The sequence below is a fragment of the Archocentrus centrarchus genome, chromosome 4 (genome assembly GCF_007364275.1).
Source record: "Archocentrus centrarchus isolate MPI-CPG fArcCen1 chromosome 4, fArcCen1, whole genome shotgun sequence".
NCBI lineage: Eukaryota > Metazoa > Chordata > Actinopteri > Cichliformes > Cichlidae > Archocentrus > Archocentrus centrarchus.
This window is the reverse complement of record NC_044349.1, coordinates 867,136-880,623: the sequence shown is the minus strand read 5'-3', so window position 1 is coordinate 880,623 and position 13,488 is coordinate 867,136. Positions and strand designations below refer to the sequence as shown.

The 13,488-nt window shown below is 42.1% G+C and overlaps 1 protein-coding gene across 6 annotated transcripts in view; it reads left to right on the top strand.

The window, feature by feature from the left end:
* The window catches only part of evi5b (ecotropic viral integration site 5b), a 38,163-nt gene that overhangs the window by 3,127 nt on the left and 21,548 nt on the right, over positions 1-13,488 (top strand). For 4 of the 6 annotated variants that reach the window (XM_030727125.1, XM_030727128.1, XM_030727127.1 and 1 more), the window contains exons 2-3: positions 7,023-7,255; positions 12,812-13,001. In XM_030727125.1, coding sequence (XP_030582985.1) covers positions 7,104-7,255; positions 12,812-13,001 — 342 coding nt within the window. In that variant the 5' untranslated portion in view covers positions 7,023-7,103. Of the gene's footprint in view, positions 1-5,945; positions 6,070-7,022; positions 7,256-10,789; positions 10,914-12,811; positions 13,002-13,488 lie in introns of those variants that run through there. The other 2 variants (XM_030727124.1, XM_030727126.1) reach the window with 2 other exon arrangements.

Here is a 13,488-nt window from a genome sequence, read left to right as displayed (position 1 = left end):
ACGACTATTTTGATAGTCGATTAGTCATCGACTATTGAAACGATTAGTCGACTAATCGGATTATCAATTGCATAATTATGAAATGGCACTTATTTAGCTATCAGCTTTTACATTTAGCATTAGGTTATTTAAAATGTGGTAGTAACACATACTTCATTCAAAACCTTTAATCAGGTTTGCTGCTGATATGACTAACGGTCCATTTTTCCAACCATAAAAAAAATATATATAGTACTTTTTTGTCCCTGTAAAACAAAGTTTGCACAGTTTTACCAGTATCCCCCATCACTAAACGTGCGGCTGAATGCTATCCAATCTTTAACTCTGACGTCGTTTCTGGGTCCAAATGATTCTAAATAAACAGCAACGGTATAACCCAGGGGTCGGCAACCTGCGACTCCAGAGCCGCATGCGGCTCATCCAGGCTTAATGTGCGGCTCTGCGGGTCGTGGAAGTAAATTATCAGTATCCAGTTGAAGTGCATTTTGTTTTTCTCAGTTCGGTTTTTGTTGTAGTTTTAAATTGGAACATTAGTGTGATCTTGAAATATTAAAATAAAATCATTTTACTTATTTATTTTAGTTTCTCAATATATGCGTCACTCGCGGTAACCTATACCGGCTTCCGGTAGCGGCTACCGGCTTCCGCTATTATTTGCGGCTTTTCCGTGTAAACCGGGTTCAAATGGCTCCGGATTACGGGTTTCCGACCCCTGGTATAACCAATGACTGGTCACTATTAAAGATGATTCTAACATACCTTATCAACTGCAGCTATTTCCGCTTCTCTTTTTATCATCAGTAAAATCACACCTGAGTGTGTTTTTTTCGAGTTATAGCAACCAGGGCCACAGCATTGTGGCAACTTGATCACGTGACAGTTTGGACCAGGAAATGGAATTCATCAATGGTCATTACGTTTCTGACCTGACACAGTCGTGTTGGATGGAGCCGTTTCACACAGTAGTCCAGTAGTGTAATATGTACAGGCTGTAGGGCCCTCAATGGAAGTCATCACTTAACAGCCGGATTGCGCATGTGTGAAGCTCGCCAGAGAAAGACGGACAGGAAGATGTCTCACTACGTAAAAAAAAAATCACCAGTAATAATAAACGACTATTGTCGACAATTAAATTCGTCGTCGACTATTTTTATTGTCGATTATTGTCGGCTATGTCGACTAATCGTTGCAGCCCTACTTCTAACTGTACTGTGCTCATCATTTGACTACATTTTGTGGTTTGAATACGCTTTCCCTTCAGATTAGCATTTGTTTGAATCTTAACAGCTTTGGTGACTCGTGGCCAGATGTAACTAACACATAAAAGCTTCTCACTCTTTTGTATGTGAGCAAGTCAGATCTGTGAAACCTGAGGACATGAAGCTTCAGGAGCTTTACTGTGACCCTGATCTTTAACAGGGTCTCTGAAGTGTGCATCAAGGAGTTACAGTAAATCACAGGCGACTAAGAGGAACAGAAGATTGTTTAATGTGATCATCACCTGCTTTATTATTTTAAATTGGACACAAATATTGTAATAGTGTGATATTTCAGTCTACAATTTATGTATATGAAAGTGTTGCAGTACCTACGAACGCACCCAGCTACGTCTGTGGTTTCCACGCGGTGGCAGATCAAGATTACAGAGATAATATCTACAAACGCAGTCATCAGCAAGTCATTACATTATTTGTGTAACTCAAAAAGTAAACCCTAAAAGGCACAAATCAGTAACGCAGTCACTAAACTAGTTTCAGTGTTTTGCTTTGCCCGTTCACCTGTTTCCCTCTCATGAGTTTCTTCTTCTTGTCCACAATTCTGCTACCTTCTGTTTACTTTACCCTCATTTTCTTAATAAGTATCATTAGGAGGAGTCGTGCAGCGGCGGCTCAGATCAGTCTAACTGGGAATCCATTTTAGTCGGTCTGCATGTTTAAATGTTCAGAAATAAAAAGCAGTAAAAATGTAGCTGTATTTAAATTAACCAGATATCTCCTGTGAAAACTGCATTTTCTGTTAACAGCATCCTGGTGTGTAGCTTTGTGTTTGCTAAACGAAGACCATAAAGCTGTATAGTTAACGTTTTAGATCGGCTCAGTTCAGCGTTCCTCCCACTGAACCATATACGGCTGAGATTTAAGTGCTGGTATTATATAAAATAAGCTGGTGCCAGCACATATAATTTCCCACACTTACTGTAATGCTGGATTTCTGTGGGCCAAATGTAGCTCTCATTATGTGAGTGCATGCTGAAGAATAGCCTTCAGCAAGACCACTGAAATGCTGATTGTACACTGGGAAAATATGCACTTCTGTGTGTGAAGGGAAAGGCCCTCCCACCTCTGTCTGTGTGTGTGTGTGTGTGTGTGTGTGTGTGTGTGTGTGTGTGTGTGTGTGTGTTATTGTAAGTCAGGCCTGTGCTCTAACACCCTCACACAGCACATGGACATTTTTCTCTGAGACCAGGGTCTCAAACATTTTTGATGTAATTCCCCTCCTAGAAATGGAAACATGAAAGAAACGTGAGTATAAATATCTTCTCGACTGAAACTTGAAGTTTTACATTCAGCTCAGGGCTCAGTGAGGTGTCCGTTAGCTGCTGTAAAGGCTTCTGTCTCAGTTCCCCTTGAAGTTATTCCCCAACGCTTTCTTCTGGCCTTTCTGTGGGTGTCATTAGCTATGCATACTGCATCCCGGGGCCCCTTCCAGTTCTTTGGCAAACAAAAGCAGCAACAATCTCTGGATCCAGGATTTATAGGGAGGCCTTGCTTCAGTTGGCTCGCCTTGTTGGAAGGAATGTCTCCTGAGGCCACCTGGACGTTGGCATCTGTCTAAGCATGTCCTGTCCTGAGGTGATTATAGACTCTCAAAACGCTTTCATATTCTGACATTAACATTTATAATAAAAGGATCTGTTTTTTTAAGTTTTAAAAAATAAGTGAGGCTCATTATAAATGAGGTACATCATTTGACTTATAAGACTTATAGGAGTGCACGAGTACATGTCAGCAAATAAGGAGGCTGAAGTTTATCAGACATCACTTTATGATCATCGTTTCTCGTCCCATTTAGTTTTGAAGTTAGTCTTTACATGATCTTATTTCTAAAGATAACAGGTATGGAAAAACCCTGCCGAGCTGCTCAGTGGTGTGCAAAGAAACATCCGCAGAATATAAAACCTGGGGAATTTTGATCCATGTGGCTGTAATGAAGACATTTAGTGTGATCCTCTGATCAGAGAGCAGTGCTGTCAGGGCTTTGTCCTGTCGAGTAATTGAATGGATTCATTAAATGGACTCAAAGCTTTACTTTGTTGGTTGTTCGGGCTGCAGAAATGTGCTGAGTAATATCTGACAGAGAACTTGCACTACTCACATCCCCAGTTTTGTTCCTGTCCGTATGTGTGTGTCTGTTCTGTTATTGTTCTTAATGGCACGTTGAATGTTTTAGTAACTTGTCCTATGTGAGTCTAAGCAACTGTTGAAAGCTGCTCTGAGTGCTGGGCTGATTTATGTAGGAAGAAATCACCTTTTTCACAGCTTGGTAGTGGATCCCAAAGCCAGTGGCCTTCATAGTAATGCTGTCATTTTTAGTAGGATTTCACAAATCATGTGGAGAGTACTTTGTTCATACAGTTATGGTGGTTTATGCTAAATGGTCTTGTCCTCTTTCCCAGAGGGTCAATATTTCTAATAAACCTACACGTGTTTGTGGAAGTGCACTTATTTTGCAGACTGTTGCTGCTTTTGTCGCGTTTCGCTGCACGGTTGTCGTTGCCTTGCGTGTCAGCTGTCTTTGTGTTCTCCATCCATGTTGACTTAATGCAGCAACACTGTAGCTGCAGAGTGATGATCTGTTGGTTTAGCTCTGTCGTCATGTTGCTGATGAAGCTCAGTAAACGTGTCCCCCGCAGTGACAGGCCGTGAGTCGGGTGGTGTTATGAAAATAGTAAAACTTCCTGTTTCTCTCTGTTCCAGAATAGCCTTGGCATAGGCCCTAAAATCCCTGTTAATATTAGATGATGTATCCTTTATGATGCTTACGTTGAAGAGGTTTGTTTTTATACATGTTTCATATTGGATTGAATTTTTTATTTTATTTTTTTGTCACACAGAGTAGAGGTGCAGATTTTTAGTGGAGTAGTGTAAATTTTGAATGCTTAAAGTACTGTGCACTGACAGTAAAGAGGACAATAATATTATGTCTGCTGAACAGGGAAAAATTCTCATGTTTTACATGATATTAATGATGATAATAAACAGTAATTCTCAAAGTTTGTTCCATTTTAGGGAGCCAGCATGCATTGTTGGCTGCAGAGGGAAAATTAACCCATCAAACAAAACAAAATACAGATAGGGCTGCAACGGTTAGTCGACATTGTCGACAATAATTGACAATAAAAATAGTTGATGATGAATTTAATTGCTGATAATTTATTACTGATGTTTTGTTTTTTGTTTTGTTTTTTTTAACGGAGTGAGACGTCTCCCTGTCGATCTATCTCTGGCGAACTTCACACATGCGCAATCCGGTTGTTAAGTGATGACGGAGAATTCCATTTCCGGTGTTCCGTCGAGTCGCGTTTCCCCATCAGATGCTGTTTCCCCACAGTCTCCTCGCTGCTCCGCGCCGCCCACGCGGCAAAAACCGGGATCTGATGGCGGTCATTGGGTCATCAGTTACTGTTACCCCCACTTTATTATAGGGGGAACAGTATGTGATGGGTGACATAAAGCCATCACATACTGTTCCCCCTGTAATAAACTGGGGGAACTGTAACTGATGACCCAATGACCGCCATCAGATCCCGGTTTTTGCCGCATATTTTTTTATGGTTGGAAAAATGAACCGTTAAAGTTAAATCAGCAGCAAACCTGATTAAAATTTCTGAATGAAGTATCCATCTTCTGTGTGTTTACTACCACAGTTTAAATAACCTTATGCTAAATGTAAAAGCTGATAGCTAAATAAGTGCCATTTCATAATTATGTGATTCATAATCCAATTAGTCGACTAATTGTTTCAATAGTCGATGAATAATCGACTTCTGAAAGAGTCATTAGTTGCAGCCCTACTTGCAGACAGCTTCCCCAGAGGCCCAGGAGGACCTGCAGGTCATTACGTTTCTGACCTGACACAGTCGTGTTGGATGGAGCCGTTTCACACAGTAGTCCAATAGTGTAATATGTACAGGCTGTAGGGCCCTTAATTTCCCATCATCCACGTGATGGACTCTGCTTTAATGTGCTTTCTTTGCATTTTGTTTATGATCTTTGTTTTTAATTGAGGACGATTGAGTCTGTAATAGTGTGTTACAGTCAGTTAGTGCTCTAAGTTTGTCTGATGGTAAGTTGGTTATTGTAATCTTTGCAGTGTTTGTCTTCTGTTAGTGAGGTGGTGGTTAGATCTCCTCATCAGCTGTATTTGAGAGCGTTTTCTACTGCACTGCTGTGTCTTATATAAATGAAATTTACAGTGAAATGAGGCCTTAATATATCAGCGTCCAAACCTCAGTAACATCACAGTGTGGCTGTTTCTCTTGATACCAGGGGAAAAAGCTTAGCTAAGATACTTTCAGTCTGCAGAATAGCTCATTCCTTTCGCCACATTTACCACAAATCTTCCCTCCTCCTATGATGTGATACTAGATGTGATACTTGCAGAGAAATTAGTCATCTTTTTCAGGGTTGAGTTTGAAATGATTGGTTTCCTGTCAGGTGGCAGTATCCAGACTTCCTGCTGGGCTGACAGTGACGCTCAGAGAAAGTGTGTGTTTCTCAGGTGTGAGGTGAATTTCTTTGTGCTGAGCTCAGAGATATGCTTCCTGCTGTATTCATATTTCAGCAGGATACTTGAAGGCAGCCGGGCGTTTGTGTAGCACTTTGACCCCTCCTGAGAGTTTGATCAGCATATGACTACAGGGCTGCGGTCGTTAGTCGGGCAAAGGTTCGCAAAAGTGGAATACTTCTTGTGTTGGATTTAAATTTTTTAAAGTTGTGCCTTTAATGGACACACGCAGGATTTCCTCACGGAAAGCAGCTGAAAGTTGTGGATTATTTGGAGTAGCAGGTAGGAGTGCATTCATTTTTATGCTGTTACAGGATGTTTTTCTTTTTTAGTAACATGCTCGTTTATTATTTCTTCCAGTATGTTGTCTCTTTATGATTGTCAGTGTTGATTTTAGTCATTCTTCAAGCTGCAGTCAGTGGTATCCAATGAATTGCGACAGTATTGTGACTCAGTATGGTGGTGTTGCACAAACTACACAAAAATCCTTTCCTCAATAAAACTGAAATATGGATCGCACTTCTGCATTAATGCAATTATTTTTATTTCAAAGGGATTTATGATTCTCGTTTCCAACATGTCTGTTTTTATTCTGCTTCTCTTTTCATATTTGTTTTACGCTCAGACTCGAAGCAGCCCCTCAGTCCTTGGAAGGTTACTGTCACTTTAAATCGTCTTTCTCCTGATTGGCTGCCCCTCACGAGCAGGCGGAGTTGAGCTTCTGTGTTCACAGCCAGAGAAACGGTCTAAAACTGAGCATTGTTTTATCGGGATTACTTCCATATATGCTGACCTCATTATTTAAAGTTTTGACCGTGTCTAACATCAGCATCCACGATATTCACAGGACATCCAGAATGATCTCGGTCCTTTTCTTACTCATTTACTGGAATACGAGTGAGTCATTTAAAGCATCGATGGTGGCATCAGAAAGAGAGAAATTTGTTTGCCAATGCTGACTCTGTAAACGAAGCAGCCGTATCGATCCAGCTGACAGCGACTGCTGGTGCTGCTTCGACACAGCTGATAATGTAGCACTGAAGGGTGCTGGGACGTATTGATGTTCTGTCAGGAGGAAGATGCTTTGATAAATATTTAATTCTCTGTAAATGTAGGCTTCATCTGAGCGACTGGGACAGATGTTAAGCTGTGTAGTTCATGTTAGGCTGTGACAGTGTTTAATAGCTGAGAGGCTTCAGAAGGCTTGGACTCATGCTGCTTCTCACCTTCTGCAGGTGGCGACAGACAAAGTTGCTGGTAAGCTGAGTTCTACTCTCTCATGGGTGAAGAACTCTGTGTCCCATACGGTCAGTCAGATGGCTAGCCAGGTGGCCACGCCCACATCCCTGCAGACCACTGCGACCTCCTCCTCCACCTCTCTGTCCTCGCCTGCCCTCTCCCCGTCCTCGCCGGTCCAGCTCAGTCCCGATGATGTGGAGCTGCTCGCCAAGCTCGAGGAGCAGAACAGGTAAGCTCCTCGTGCGCGTTGACTCAGTGGTGTTTGATTTCAGGTTGCGTGGCACAGGATGGGCAGTATTTAACCATCCTCTGAGGACATTGTGTAATGTTGTCACACAGAGGTGGAGAACACAGTCTGACTGGTTGGCAGACAGTTGGAAGAACTGGTTTTTGAACATTCAGACCTCATAAAGGCACAAAAAGTCCATTTCTTCTCCACAATGTAGACTTTAACTTTTGGCTGCAAGTTATGAAGATTTATTAAAGCTTAAAAACTTTCCCTGAAGTGAAATTTTCTTCTCTTATTAAAAAAAATTATATATACTTATAAAATGAAATGCAATGTCTATAAAGGCCACCAGTTAGAAATTAAAATCAAGAACATAGAAAAGAATTTGAAGATTAACAGTTGGCATGTGAGCACCACTCAGCATGACATTTATCTGTGAAGTTAAACCTTTTTAATAACTGTAATTATCTATAAGACTTCAGTAAGCTGATGATGGGGCAGAGCAGCATATTAGCTTTTTAAGTGTATTGATATATCTTAAAATGAGGTATAGGGTCAGTGAGTAAAGTTTATTTATGTGCTTTAAGTGATTCAGATAATATTCTTTACAGTGCACTGAAATGAATTTTACGGCCCTCTGAGTGAATGTTGTCTTCCATAAAGCTGTGCCAGCATTTGAGTTTTTCTTCTTCTACTCTGTAAAACTGTGCAAACACTTTCTGTGCTCTGGGAGCACCGCTGCCCCATTTCCTATAACTTGGAGTGAGGAACAGCACCCTGAACTGAAAGAAGTTTGCACTGAATTAGAATCAAATAGAACCTGTGAGGCTTTAAAATGAAGCCCATGCAGCTTACTCACTTATGTATGATATTTTATTCTGTTTTGTGCTGCTAGGTTTGTCTGTATTCTGTACACTGTTGCTTGTACTTGTACTGTATTGTACTTTGTCTTACCTGCTTTGCAAAAATGTTCAATAAATATATGTTTAAAAAAAAATAAAAAATTAAGCCCATCCAAATGTGCCCAAAATACAGCTTTTTAAATTATTATTATTATTACTGCTACTATTATTATTATTATTATTAGGGGAGTAATCTCATTGAGTGGTGGATGCCGGCCTGTTTGTGGTGTCTGTGTTTTGGAGCATTTTGATAGTTGCACCCTTAAAGGCCCATCCTAACCCAGAACGGGCCACGTGTGCAAGTCTGAATGCCACATGAGACCACAGGTGATAATCGAATGTGTTGAAACAACACACGTCTAAAGCCGTCCAGAATCAGCAGCCTCTGTATGGATGTAATTGTGCGTGTCCTCGGGAAGTTTATGGTACAGGTGCAGGCAGACAGTGAAACACTGAAATAATGAAGAGTTACTATTTTATCCATGTCAGAGAAATCTGTCAGCAGGTCTCACAAGGCTTCATGAAAAGTCCCCCGGCTCCTGCGTTTTGGAGTCCTAATTTAGTGAGCCCAGTCTGTGACAAGTGCATGGAGTGGATACTCATCCTCCTGCTTAAAAATGGGAGGCAGGTTATGATGGGTGATGTAAAAGGGCGCTCATTATTTTGTGCAGCTTGTTCTTGTCGGCAGCAGACACAGATGCAGATGTTGTAGGACATCAGCTTCCTGTACACCCCAAACAAGTTTAACTTCCTCAGGAAGTACAGTTGCTGCTGGTCTGGTTTTGTTCTGCTGGTGTTTGCAATGATATTCTCATAAAATTGTACTTGATTAAATTATTTATATTAAGACTAATACTACTTAAAGTAAATTCTCATATAGTGGTTAAAAAGAGTTTCCTGAGTGGCTGAATTTTGTTCCACCTTAAAATCTCAAGTCTGCACATGAACCTGGGTGTTCCTGTTATTTAGTGCTGGGGAACTGTGCACACTTGTACACACTTTTATATCACATAATCATTTTGGAAATCCTACACATTACTCTTCTGACACGAGTGATGTCCAGCCTGCAAACTAGCAGAGTATAGAATAAAGAGGCTGAAGCATAGATGGGAGAAACTGTAGCAGTCAGCAGTTTGTCAGTTTCTGGAGGATCTTTTAACATTTAGCTGCTCTGTCTCCCATAAATACAGGGCTGTGGGTGGGTTTGATCTGATGTCTATGAGCAGATATCTGAATACGAGTGTAAAGATTCTGCAGGCGTGGACACGATTTCACAATCATAAAATTTCTGTTTTCCACGTGTAGGCTAGTATTATTGATCATTGATGTTTGAGTGGTTGAAGGCAGCATGTCAGCAGCACATGGGGAGGCTGGAAGAGGAATGCACTGAAATCGTCCTCTATCCTTTTTATTTGCTTTATGTTTTTACTTTATAGTCCAACAGTATCAGGACTCATTTATTAGCTGGCTGCACAGTAGCTCTGCTAACCCTCTTCCACCTTGTAACCTTCCCCCAGAGTTTAGCCATTTTTATTCCCCTTTTAGTGCCGTGGATGGTATCATACTGTTCAGAAAGAAGCGCTTGCATTCATGGTGCAGGCACAGTGCTCTCTCTCTCTGTTGTGTTGATTCTTGCAGTGATGCTGAGGAGAGGGAAGAGGAAAGTAAGAGAGCGATCGTTTTTCATGTAAATGTTGCCAAAATCGCAGCACAAGCTTTAACTCACGTTCTTTGTGATTTTGATACATTGTTGCCATCCTAAAAGTTTGTTGTTTCGGGCTGTTTAACACGGTCCTCTGTGGCCTGAATAGATTTCTGGGGATGAAGGGTTCCCGGCACTGATTGAATGTAAGTTTTACCTCTGTGTGTAGCACTGGTTACTGCTGGCTGAACTGACGTCCATTAAACATTCAAATGAGGACTGTTTTCACTTTGGGAGTTTATTTTCTCTGTGCTGCTTCCTCGTTACAGTTAATCGCTTCTTGCAACAAGATCCAGAATTTGACATAAACTCCAAAAGCCACATTAGAGCATGCATATCTGTAGATGGGTTTATTTGAATATTGGATCGGTGAAGAAGAAGATGGTGTGCTGTCCCTGAGGTGCTCATTGTTCACGTCAGATAAAAGTACTGTTGGAGGGTGATGCAACTATCCTCTGATGCCAGCGTTGTGAATTCTTTCCCTGCTGTAGATCTCTCCATGGATAGTACTCTCTGGGTCAGCGTAGAAACCAAGTGTGTGCTCAGACAGTCACAGCAGAGCGCTGTTGAGTCATCGGTAACGCCTGCCACGACTCCTGCCTCACAATGTCAGACGACATTTGTTTAGGTAATAACCAGAGAAAATGTCCTTCATGAAACCATATCTATTAAAAAAGTTTTTGTATCACAGAACTCAGGAGTTCATCTGCCCTTTGACCCCGCATTCACTCCACAATGCCCTTTGAGTCTCTTTATTCGACATGCTGACACTCTCCTAATACACAAATCTTGTCAGTTTGTCACCTGGGTGTTTATCAGACAGGTGCAACAACAGGCAGGAGGAGTCTGGTATATTACAGATACTGTGACACGTCCTGTAGTTGTTTATCAGGTGCATGTGTGCGTTTGGGGAGCCCTTTGTACCCTACAGAGCAGATAAGTTAGCAGTGTTGGTTCAGTGGTGTCACACAGATGAGGAAATCCTGCACCGATGCCTTCAGTCCTGAACTTTTAGAAGACTGAGACATGTGGAATACATCATGAGTTTATCTTGGTAAGGTGGGAGTATTTCATGACTTTCTGAGGCTGTGACACTTTTCCTGCCCACCTGTAAGTTTATTTAAAATGTCTTTATATATTCATAAGGCTTCAGATTTGTGTGTGGCTGCTGGTGAGTTATTAGCAGAGCTGTAAGCATGTTCATGTTTAACATGTACTCTAATTTTCTCGGTCACTGTTTGTGATCGTCTGACTGAAATGCTTGAAAAACTGGTCGTTCCTGTGAAACTTTAGCCAGTCAGTGTGCCTTTAACTCACTCTTTAGCTCGGTGTCGAAGCTGAATACGAGTGAAGAGGCTCTCATGTCGGCGCTGTGCATTTCTCTCCCTCCCACACAGCCCAAATTTGGCTGTAACCCTAGCCATTCTCAGTGACATCACAGGCTCCAGTGGAGAGGCCCCGGCCTTTTTCCGAGATCAGGTGTCTGAGCCTTTGTTTCTGTCTTACGAGCGCCTCTGTGCCAGCAGGTGGAGAGTTTTCTCTGCATGCTGATCTTTGATCAGGTCACTCTGGCAGTGAAAGACTGATAAGACTGATGCAGAGCATGATAAACATGCAGCACAGGCTTTGTGCCCTCAGCAAGCTGCTCGACATGCTGAACACATGAAAAAACTTAATGAGATGCACAAAATGAGTCACAAAATATTTTGCTGACCTTTACAGGCTTTTTTCCCCACCACCCCTTATAGTTGGTGCCATTAAAATTTCAGTGAATGTCATCTCTTACTCAGCAGAAGGGTTTGAATCCTTTTTCTAAGAGCCTTCAGTCTGATCATTAACCTGTGAGAATTTGGGCTCATATTGATCAAGAATAACGCTGAGCTGCCACCTCATATGTACCCTGTGATATTCAGACGCTCAGCTGTGTTACCAGTTATGGTTTTATTCAGTCTGTGGTTGGGCAGCACCTACACCTCTGGACTGGATTCATTTTAGCTGGAAATTTAACTGCATGCACTTCTGTGATGTAACGGCTCATTTATGGTCATAAAGCTGGGATACATCAGCACAAGGGGACTTTTTGAGTTAGCGCTGACCTTAAAGTGCAGGCAGCTTTGATATGAGCACTAGATGTGGTTGGTCTGTTTGTCCCAATTATAGATGGATGATTATTTAGAGCAAAGCAATGCAATACAGCACCCCTGTCCAGGGGTTCGATCTCAGGTAAAACATTTGGCTGATTCTCTCCTGTGGCTACGAGCTGTGGGTAATGACAACAAGAATAAGACTGTGGACAGAAGTGGCAGAAATTGCTTCCTCTAAAGGGTGTCTGTCCTTAAGGTGAGGGGCTCAGAGAAGAGCCACTGCTCGGTCACATCAACAGGAGCCAGCTGGGTAGGACTGGCTCCTGGACACCTCCTAGCTCAGGTGTTTTGTCCAGGAGGGAACTGAAGAAGGTTAATGAATGGATCGACTTACTCAAGCAATTCTGAGTCAAAACAGAGCAGCAGCTGTTACATCAGCAGTAGAAGTCGGAGGGTTTGTGCGCCTGTGAAGATGGAAGTTTGAGCGGTCCGTACACACAACTTTGATTCAGACTGTTTGTGTTTGCAGTGCAGTTTGGGAAATGCTCTCATTATGGTCACAGTTTCCCAGAAGATGTCTTCTGTTGAAAGATGTGAACTAACTTGTTTTGACTTACTGATGTGAGCATGTGTGTTTTGAATATGTGATTTGCTTATCTTTGCACAGCATATTTGTCCGATGCTGAAAAGATCGATAACGTTATTACCCAGTTCTGTGTGTTGTGTGTAGAAAGTGTCATTTCAGAAGAGACCAACCTAATATTTAGGGTTTGTTACATGATGGACATTAACAAAATCACAAAAAATTGTGTCTCTGCAGCGTTAATGAAATGGTAACTGTGTATCTCACGTTGTACCTTCTCTACAGGCTGCTGGAAACGGACAGCAAGTCGCTGCGCTCCATGAATGGCTCCAGGCGAAACAGCGGCTCGTCCCTGGTGTCCAGCTCCTCCGCCTCCTCCAACCTCTCCCACCTGGAGGAGGACTCGTGGATCCTGTGGGGACGAATTGTCAATGAATGGGAGGATGTGCGCAAGAAGAAAGAAAAGCAGCTTAAGGTGAGACTTGTACACATGGCTGCCTGTGTGGTGACGGCTGGATCATGTGCAGACCTGCTTAAGAGCTTACTCTGACACGACTGCTTCAGCAGTTTGCCGAGACACATTTGACACCCTGAAGATGAGGTTAAGGCGCTTCCTAAAGTGTGATTTATTTGCATGTGAAAGCTTTTTGTCCAGCTGAAGAAGAATCTTCTTTCTTTAGAGGGGGTCACCACAGCAGATAGCTCTGCAGATTTTTACTCCTGACACAACACCAAAGGATCTGTGTCTCCTTCTGGTCTCAAACCTGGGACCTTTTGTGTTAGGTGACTGTATTAAACCACTGCATCCAGTGGCCACTTAAAAAGGGTAAAACTCCATGACAGTTATTCTAGCTTTTAAAGAAAGGAGCCGAGGCTCTGATGCTGCTGCTGCTACACTGAAATGGTTTAAATGGTTATAAATCATGCTAAATAAATCATGCCTGTGATTGTTTCCTTACTGG